Here is a 10,507-nt window from a genome sequence, read left to right as displayed (position 1 = left end):
ACATATTTTTATAATGTGTTTTCATATTATATTACCTTGGTTTACAATTTGTATTTTAATATTTTACTGTAAAATAATTTTACAAAAAGAAAGGTTTTTAAATATTTCAATCTCTAGTCTTTCTATTCAGATTTCGGATACAAAAATGAGGTAAAGGAAAGCGAAATAGGTTAAGTTGAGTTTTGCACATTGCAAATTGCAACAATTGCAATAAAGGTCAGGGTTGTCTTTGAAGTATTGGGTAAACTTACTGCGACAATGCAGATGTCGCTAACATACCGCCCCCAGTAAGCTGACTACAACCCGTATCTGGCTTACTCTCTTGTTCCCTGCCAGCAATGTCTAGAACTGCTAACTTCACCGAAGGCCGCTCGTACACACCATGCTCCGTTTGAACCTTTGCTCGGCGTACCTGTCCGTCCTTTGCGGTAACAACATCAACTACTCGTCCTTTTGGCCAACAGTTTCTTGGCAGTTCGTTATCTACTATGATAACCAGGTCACCCTTTGAAATTGGCTTTGTTTTGATGAACCATTTTGATCTCTTATTGAGTGTTGGTAGGAACGCTTTAACCCATTTCTTCCAAAAAATATCAGCTAACATTTGTGATTTTTTCCAACTCTTTCGCAAATCCAAATTTACCGGATCACAAGGTATTTTTAATCCATTTGAACTACCGAGAAGGAAATGGTTTGGCGTTAGCGCTTCATCATCAGTCACATCTAAGGAAACAAATGTTAAAGGTCTGGAATTTATAATATTCTCAACCTCAATAAGTGCACATCGCAAGCTTTCGTCTCCAACTTTTCTCGAAGAAAGAATTTTGTAAAGTACGGTTTTTATTGATCGTACGAGCCTTTCCCATGTGAGGAGTGGTCGGTGGATTGAAATTCCATTTTAATTCTGCTGTCACGAACTCATCAGCCACCCGACCCAAGTCAACCTGTTTTAATTCCTCTTTCAACACCTTTTCTGCGCCTCGGAAATTGGTACCATTGTCGCTATATATCTCCAAAGGTGTCCCACGACGAGCCATAAAATTCCGTAGACACATGATAAATGAATCTGTAGTCAAACTATGAGCTATTTCTACATGCACTGCTCGAATAGTTAGGCAGGTGAATAATGCACCCCATCTTTTCTCATTTCGTCTTCCTACCGTCACTATAATCGGTGCAAAAAAATCCACCCCAACGAATGTAAAAGGCCTACAAAACGCTGATAATCTAGCCTATGGTAAGTTGGCCATTTCAGGAACTTAAGGACGAGCATTCTGAATCTCAGCTCCGAAATATGAAATTTTTGACGTATTTCGTTCAAGGCCGTTTCATGATTGAGATGATGATATTTTCGGTGGTAATCGTCAACTACCAAGCTAGTTATGCAATGCGTCTTAGGTAAAATAATTGGTGTTTTACAGTCTATATTTACGAAGTCGGCGAAAGCAGTGCGTCCTTGCATTCTCAATACTCCGTTTTCGTCCAAAAACGGAGAGAGTTTTCTGAGGGGGCTGCTACTGGAAAAGGTGACGTTTTTCTCATAGTTCGGTGTTTTAGATTTTGTATTTCCTCAAAATAAACTTCTGATTGAGCTTGCCGAAAAAGTAGCATTTGTGATTTTTTGATTGCGTTTGACGATAAAACAAAATCGTGAAGTTTGCTCCAGGACTGCATTTCAGGATTTCTTTGCTTTAAAATATTTTCACTTTTTCCTATAGATTTCTTCGCTTTTCTTCTACCTTTTTTTTTAATCGTTCAACATACATGAAGACATACGCCATAGAACGCCATAATTTTCCCCAACTTCCAAAACGACTCACCTCAATTAATTTACATGAGTTTTTAATTGCATTAATTTGCAGCAAATAAGGTCTATATTCACTTCTGTCTATTGTTTCTATTTGTGGCATTTGTGGCCATTCACTTTGATTTTTGTGAAGAAAAGCAGGTCCTTTGAACCATTCATCGGATGAATCCCAGTTGGGATCTGAATTCCATTTTGTTGCCTTATCTGCCACATTCATTTTGGAGGGAATCCACTTCCAGTCCAAAACACTAGAAGACTCCAAAATTTCACCTACTCGGTACATAACGAACTGTTGAAAATTTCGAGGGTCAGTACGAAGCCACGACAGCACGGTCCTTGAATCACACCATAAAAATTTCTGACTTAGGGAAAAACGATGTGCGTTACATATCGAATTCATAAGTCTCACCCCTAGAACAGCAGCCTGCAATTCTAACCTCGGAATTGATAATGGTCGCCTTGGAGCAACTTTGGTTTTAGCGCTTACTATGGCCGTTTCGATTTTATTTTCGTATTCAACGCGAAAGTAAGACACGGCAGCATATGCATTCTCGCTTGCATCGACGAATGTGTGAAGTTGAATTGACGTTTTAGTTTGGTTCAAGTTCAGAGAATAACATCTTGGAATCTGGAGTTCAGCAACTTGAGGCAACAACATCTGCCACCTCAACCATCTTTCATATAAAGCTTCAGGTAACTCATCATCCCAACCTAATTCTGAACGCCAAATATCTTGTAGGAGCACCTTTACAAAAACAAGAAAGTGAGAAAGAAATCCCAGTGGATCGAATATCGACATCAATATTTTAAGAACTTCACGTTTTGTTGGCACTTTATTTTCAATAATAACTTTTCTGTTAAGGCTATACAAGTTTAAAACATAAGTAAACGTGTCAGACGATGTATTCCAATGCATGCCTAAAACCTTTTCGGTTGCCACCATGTTTGTATCATGCATTCCAAAAACCTTTGAGGAAGCTGTTGATTTCGTTTGCGTTCCATCTTCTTTCAGCGCTTCAAGGACGGTGGTAGAATTCGACATCCAATTCCTTATATGGAAGCCGGCATCTGCATGTATAGATTTAACGTCTCTAGCCAGTTGAATGATGTCATCTATGGAATCCATACTATCGATGAAGTCGTCTACATAATGATGTTGTAATATAGCCTCCACGGCTCTTGATTTTGTTCTTGAAAAACGCAATGCATTTTGATTTTTTACATAATGAGCAATGCACGGTGAACAGCTAGCACCAAACGTCAAAACTTGCATCTCATACACACTAGGAGCACGCATTGCTTTATTGTCCCTCCACAAAAAACGTTGAACCGACCTGTCTTCTTTGCGCACTGACACCTGATGAAACATTTCGGCTATGTCGCCACAAATTGCGAACCTTCCACAACGGAAACCATATAGGACGTTTGTGATTGGTACTAATTGGTCTGGCCCTTTCAAGAGAAAATCGTTAAGTGAAACACCGTCACATTTCGCAGCTGCATCCCACACGAGCCTTACCTTTGATGGTTTATTCGGATTTCTCACTATAAAAATTGGTAAGTACCAAACACGGCGATTCACTTTTAACTCATCATCGGACAATTTTTTTGCATAATTTTTGCTTACTAAATTCAAAATCTGCTCATTTAAATTTTCACTCAGCCGAACATCCTTTTGAATTTTTCGATCTAGTATTTGAAAACGATTAAACGCCATGGAATAGCTGTCAGGCAAATTGAATTTATCGTACTTCCAAAGAAGACCGACTTCATATTTTTTTTCGATACGAACACACGTTTCTTCAAGAATTCTGATGGCCTTTTTTTCTTCTGTGGATACCATTTGAAGCGTTGGAATGCGTACACCGATGTTTTCAATTGAAAAGAAGTTTTCTACAAGTTGATGAAGCTCTGTATCATTTCAAATTCAGTGTTTTTAAAATTAGTTTGTATGTCTTTTTCAGGGCCATGAACACACCAACCTAGGCGCGTTTTAGTCACCATTGGTTCGGACCAGTTGCCTTCAAACACTCTCATTGATACGCCAAGTTTCCAATTGTCCATTCCAATAAGAATTCTTGGTTGAGCCATGTCATACGAAGGAATTGGCAAACCTTTCATGTACGAATAACGATTTTGCATAATATGACTCGATACGGATTGTTTTGGTAGCCCTAAATTGTTTACGGTGCGAACGTTGTGGAGGGTGAATCTCTGGCATCCTTCAGAGGAACCTGATATGCCCAATGTGACGATACGTGAGTTTTCTTCAACGCGTGTAGTTTCGGAAGTCCACTTTAAACAAAGATTTTCGGACCTCCCTGATGCAAGGTCCAGGTTACAAGCGAGTTCATCGTCAATCAACGTCAGGGATGAGCCTCCGTCCAGGAAAGCAAAGGTGTTACATGTTTTATTGATTCCATAAAGCTTCACTGGAATAATTCTAAAAAGTATATTGTTTTGTATATTATCGTCGCAGCGGTTGTAATGGCATCCTAAAGTTGAGCCAATTTGCATCCTGGGGGGAGTACTATCAGCAGCTGAATTATGTAAAAGCTTGTGATGTTTTCTTGTGCATCCCTCCACTCCACACAATAGTGTTGATCGACATCGCGCGTGAGGGTGTTTTTTTAAGCACGTGTGACATAAATTGTTCTTTTTTACGGCATTCCATCTTTCAGAACGTCCATATCGTTTGAATTCGTAGCAGAAATCCAATGGATGGAAATCGTTACAGACATAACATTTTCTCGTGCTACTTTCACGATCTATGTTTGATGTAGGTGCTTTGACTACGTCGTGAGTGAAGAAGTGATTACTACGTCGTTCCAGTTTGTCTGTGCGCACGATTGGCGTTGTGACGGTACAAGCAGCTTCCGCAATTTCGCTTAACCAATTTGAAAACTCTGGCAGTGTGGGTGATTGTAAATCTTTTGAAAATAGGGCCCAGTTCAACAAAAGATGTGGAGTAAGCTTATCAACAAATTCCTTGAGAAGCGTGGGGTTGTTCAAGTGGGCTGTCATCTGTGATGCTTCCATTACGGCACACACATTTTGGATCGCGAGCGCATATTCTATAAGCGTTTCCATTTTATCAGCTTTAGGAGGTGCTTGGTTTTTTGCTTTGGCAATCATGGCGTGAAGTACGTGCTCTGGTCTACCGAAACGCATTCTAAGAGTTTTAATTATATCTGGCACCATCGATGGCAATAAGATATCACTTGTCGAGTCGCTAACTGAGATGGTAAAAGCGTATTTTGTTGAGGTTCGGAATAGGTAGGGTGAATTTGACCACTTGGTGTAGGGTTTTCTACTTGTAATGGAACAAGGTTGCTTGGGTTGGGCTGCTTTTGAGGAACGATAACAGGTTTTGGTTGTATTTTTTCTTTAGCAAGGGTGTTAGCTGCACCAGAGACTGGGATATTAGCTGGGGTATCTTGGACCCATTTTTCTGTTAATTGGCTACGATCTACCGACTTACCTTGGATGTTTTCTTCATCTGAACTGCTTAGTTCTTCGAGAATTTTGTACTTATCTGTTAAGTACTTTTGTAAGTTTGCTTCTCGAAGGACTTTTTCTTCTTCGAGTCTTTTCAAGAGAAGATCTCTTCTTTCCCGGGATTTGGATGTTTCCTTGGACGCCACAGTGGAGATGATGGAACGAGCAGGTGAATGGTGGCTTGATGACCTTTGACAGGCTTCGCATACCCAACTTCTGTCGTTAACAGAAGAACCGATGTTGACGCATTGGAAATGAAACCATGTGGAGCATTTGTCGCAAGCTACCATTTCAGGAATGTCGGGCTCACGGCAGAGCTTACAACTATTACCAGCAATTGGCGTTGATGTTGATTTTGGAGCAGATTTGCTCGACATAACTTGTATAATCAGTCAAGAATTTTTAAGAAATGTTAAGACGAAAACCAAGCTTTTATAGTCGCAAAATAAATACTTTTTTTTTTATATAGCGGCTTAAAAATTGTGAAATTTATTTAGTTTATTTATATACATATTTTTATAATGTGTTTTCATATTATATTACCTTGGTTTACAATTTGTATTTTAATATTTTACTGTAAAATAATTTTACAAAAAGAAAGGTTTTTAAATATTTCAATCTCTAGTCATTCTATTCAGATTTCGGATACAAAAATGAGGTAAAGGAAAGCGAAATAGGTTAAGTTGAGTTTTGCACATTGCAAATTGCAACAATTGCAATAAAGGTCAGGGTTGTCTTTGAAGTATTGGGTAAACTTACTGCGACAATGCAGATGTCGCTAACAGTTGTTATGCTTTTATTGTAAGCTGTTTGCTGATCAAGTAGGCCAGGAATAACTTTTATAAATCGTGATTGGAAAAACAAGTATTATATAGATAATCATCAATATCATTAATATCCCCAATCAAAATTAAATTACAAGTCTTATTTATGCACAGAATTTGACTGAGTTCCTCTATAAACAAACTTTTACTAAACGCGTGCAATCTGTAGAAACATAACATTGTATAGTTTTCGTTTTGATAGCAAAACGACAACTTTACAACATCCGCGCTGCAAATGTCGATTTTTAAGAATTGGTGAACAAAATTTTCACCAATGTAAACTGCAACACCACCTGGCGAATAAGATTCATTGCAACAACTAAAAATCGCATAACCCGGTATATTATAAAGGCTTATTTCACTCTCATAAACCCAAATCTCTGTAAGAACTATTATAGCTGGCAATTTTTTAAAAGATTCAATGTGAGCAAGGAAATTAGAAAAAAAAATTCTGAGACTACGGATGTTTTGTTGTATACAAAAGGAATCATCTATAAAACTACTAAAAACTGGCACTTCACAAATACTTTGAACTGAATAAGGAATAGGATTAACAATACTCATATTTTATCAAAATCAGAAATATAATTAATTCTTACAGAATTGTCACCCTCACTCCTCCTCATAAAAATATTTTCATTCCTAGTCCAAACGTATTTGACTCCTTTCGTAGTTTTTAGGGCTAGCGCAGTATTTAGAAGTTGACGCCTCTGATGAGTTAAGCAATCGTTTATGTATACTTTCTCCGGTTTACCTTATGCTCCGAATATTTTTGTTGTTAGTTGTTCTCTTTTCTCTCTCTTGGTTTTCATAATTTTCTCTTTCAAGTGATGAGAAACAAATTTGACATGCAGAAATTGGTGCTCTTCATGTCGCCATTCGCATGAGAATTGCCTTTTTTAATTTTTTTGACAAAACATTGGTCGATGTCAGGCTCATTTACGTTAATATTCAATGCATTGCGAATCATACCAACTGCAAGATCGATGTGTGGTGTGTCTTTGTTTATAATTGGAACATTATATACTTCAATGCTGTTAGATAGAAGTTGTTGTTCTAGGTAGTCTACCTTTTGTTCCAGTGTGACAATTTTTGTTTCATTTTCCTTAATTTTGGCAACCATTTCATCAATTTGTGCTTTGTGGTAGTTCTTTAGTTGCACAATTTCAGCATAAACCATGTCCAGGGTAACGGCGACAGGTAGTGCATCGATCGGTTGAATGTTGTTGCTTATACAAGTGTTGTAGATAGTGGTAGAAAAAGTGGTGGTGGTGACGGGGGCGGCTAATGTGGCTGCGGTGGCGATGATGGTGGCAGTAGAAGCAGAAGCATCAATGCAGGATGATTTGGAGAAGATGGCAGCCGTAGTAGGAAGGGTGGTGACAGTGGCAGTTGAGGTAGTGGTGGGTGTAATAAGCTAGCTAATGTACACATACCTTAATGTAAAATAGTTAAGATTAAGAATGCAAGCATAATGTTAAGATTAAGAACGCAAACATAATGTATTCCTACACCTGAAAGAAGAAACTACTTTCTTGCTCTTGTCTGGATTAAGATCATTCTATTCTCGACCGCTGTTAAGATAAGATAACCTCATATAATAAATTTGTATTTTATAATTAAATTATTAGTGTTTTATTTCATTAACAATTAACATAATTGTTACATGGTGTCAAAAGTGGGATACATACAAAAAAAAAACACTCAATAACAACAGCAACTACCGGAGGAGTATTAAACAAACAAAAGAAAAAGTATCGCGTCGCTGTAGGTACGTGTATTTTTTTTGTTACTTGGAAATCAACTTCTAGAATCAATGACGTCATCTGACCGCGTGCCTGCTGAGCTAGATTGCTCACATTTGGGGAAACAGTGGCCAAGCTGGAAACGTACATTTCTAATGTACATGATGGCCACAGGAAAAAACGAGGAAAGCGAAACAAAAAAAAAAATTGCAACATTCCTATGGCTTATAGGTCCAGCTGCAATGGAAATTTATACCACGTTGTTCCCAAATGATGGCACAACTGATGGAATACTGGGAAATCAAAATGCTGTGGCTCCAGGAAACGAACAAGCAGGCGAAGGCGATAATCAAGCAGAAGAGCGACAGTCACGCACACTTGAGGAAATCATAATTGCTTTCGACCGCTACTGCATTCCAAAAAAAATGTAACAATGGAGACATTCAAGTTCAACCAAATATTGCAGAAAGAGAAGCAGTCATTCACTGACTTCGAAACTGAAATCAGGAAACAAATTCAGTTCTGCGAATTTGGTTGTGCTTGTGGTGTCTCCTACGAAGAAAAAATGATAAAGGACAGAATCATCATCGGGGTCTATGACAAAAAGCTGCAGCTTAAGCTCCTGGATGGGAGGGATGAATCACTGCAAAACGTGATTTCAGTTTGCAAGGCGTTCGAGGCAGCAAATGCTAACAAAGTCTTGCTTGATAGAGGTGCCATCGCTCAAAAGGCATACAGTGTGGAACAACAACAAATCAGCGCTATAAATCGACGATGCTACAACTGTGGGGACGACTTCACTCCTTCACATCTTAGAAGCTGCAAAGCAAACGGGGTAACTTGTCGATGTTGTGGAAAGCAGGGGCACTATCAAAGGTTGTGCAAATCAAAAGGAAAACAAGGGGAGCAAACTGGATATCATAAGGAAAACAAAAAGCCAGACAACTACAATAAAGGAAAGCCTTCGGTTCACTCTTTGCAATACTGGGGTGACTCATCAGGTAAATTACAAAGCAATGTTTTTGATAGTTCTTATTATTTAAATGAAAAATGTCACTATAGAATAAATTCGAATATCTTTGGAAAAAAAGAGCAATGGAAAAAAACATTCTTGATAGGGAATGAACACATCACCTTTAAACTTGACACTGGATCTGATGTCAATTGTATACCAGTTTATTTAACAAAAAAACTTGACATTGAATTAAAGTATAAAAACGAACTTAATAATTTGCTAATCTCTGATTACAATGGTAATAAAATTAATGTATTTGACATAGTAAAGCTTTCGTGTTATGATTTGGAAAAAAAAACTGAACACTCTTCTCACTTCTATGTCGTTGATGATAGTCATGAGCCATTGCTAGGCTTGGAATCGTGTAGGGAGTTTGGGTTGGTAAAACGAATTGATGTTGACGCTGTCATGTCTTCATCACTGGCATGCACTGAATTCATAAAAACTAATGGGGATGTTTTTGGTAGTGTTGGTAAGTTTCCGGGAACCAATTCAATTAAATTGAAAGAAAATTCTAGGCCATCGTTACACTATAAGAAAAGAATACCACTTAGTCTACTAGATAAACTTAAAGCAGAAATTGAAAATATGTTGCGGGAAGGTATAATTTCTGTAGTAAATTATCCAACTGAATGGGTAAATAATCTTCAAATAGTAGAGAAACCAAATGGGAAGCTTCGGATATGCCTTGATCCAAAACCACTTAATAAATGTATTCAGCGCGAACATTTTCTAATTCCTACAATCGATGACTTTACGTCCAGGCTGGCAGGAAAACGTGTGTTTTCTGTATTGGATCTTTCTAATGGATTTTGGCATATGCAATTGGATGAAGTTAGTGCTGATCTTACAACCTTTATGACCCCATTTGGGAGATATAAGTTCAATCGTGCACCATTCGGACTTAATAATGTTCCTGAAATGTTCCAATGCAAAATGGTTCAAATATTTGGGGACATCCCAGGAACTATGATTTATTTTGATGATATAGGCATAGCTGCTGAAAATGAAAGTGAGCATGACAAAATAATGGGAATGGTACTAGAACGTGCGAGGGCTAATGGAATTAAGTTTAATCGAGAAAAAATTCAGTACAGGGCAAACCAAATTAAGTTTATGGGACATATTTTGTCATATGGGAAAATTCAACCGGAAATAAAGCATCTCGATGCAATTTTAAATATGGAAAAACCTAAATGTAAGCAAGACATTATGCGATTATTGGGTCTTTTTAAATACTTAGCAAAATTTATTCCTAATCTATCAAAGCTTACTGCCAAGTTACGTGAACTTACTTATAACAACGTTGAGTTTAAGCTTACAGCTGAACATGAGGAAGAAATAAATAAGCTATTGGGGATTATAACTTCTGATCCCGTCTTAGCAATTTATGATGCAAATAATCCTGTCGTGATACAAACAGATGCGTCCAAGGATGGATTGGGTTGTGTCTTGATGCAACTAGGGCATCCTGTCGCATTTGCATCTCGCACATTGAGTACCAGTGAACAGAAATGGTCACAAATAGAGAAGGAGCTTTTAGCTATACTATTTGCTTGTACAAAGTTCCATTTTTTTGTTTATGGACGTGAATTTACAGTTCAAAGTGACCATAAAC

At 37.8% G+C, this 10,507-nt stretch overlaps 2 protein-coding genes across 2 annotated transcripts; one reads left to right on the top strand and one right to left on the bottom strand.

Moving 5' to 3' along the window:
• Window positions 1-251: 251 nt before the first annotated feature.
• LOC129953560 (uncharacterized) lies at window positions 252-5,682 on the bottom strand (the record flags this gene model as incomplete). Its single annotated transcript, XM_056066801.1, has 5 exons — window positions 5,289-5,682; window positions 3,790-5,154; window positions 1,835-3,718; window positions 836-1,165; window positions 252-723 (listed from the first exon to the last, which is right to left on the bottom strand). Coding segments are annotated over exons 1-5 (4,445 nt in total), but the record flags the coding sequence as incomplete, so codon positions are not given.
• A 2,397-nt stretch (window positions 5,683-8,079) lies between these two features.
• LOC129953561 (uncharacterized) lies at window positions 8,080-9,616 on the top strand. Its single transcript, XM_056066802.1, has 2 exons — window positions 8,080-8,875; window positions 8,937-9,616. The coding sequence occupies exons 1-2, from the start codon at window positions 8,308-8,310 to the stop codon at window positions 8,939-8,941; spliced, it is 573 nt and encodes a 190-aa protein (XP_055922777.1). The 5' UTR covers window positions 8,080-8,307; the 3' UTR covers window positions 8,942-9,616.
• Window positions 9,617-10,507: the final 891 nt, after the last annotated feature.

Source organism: Eupeodes corollae, unplaced genomic scaffold (assembly GCF_945859685.1).
Source record: "Eupeodes corollae unplaced genomic scaffold, idEupCoro1.1 scaffold_964, whole genome shotgun sequence".
NCBI lineage: Eukaryota > Metazoa > Arthropoda > Insecta > Diptera > Syrphidae > Eupeodes > Eupeodes corollae.
The sequence above is the reverse complement of the archived record's forward strand: the minus strand, read 5'-3'. Positions and strand labels throughout refer to the sequence as shown.

Excerpts from the sequence above, each read along its gene's own strand:
- LOC129953561 (XM_056066802.1), top strand. The coding sequence starts at position 8,308 with ATGGAGACATTCAAGTTCAACCAAATATTGCAGAAAGAGAAGCAGTCA.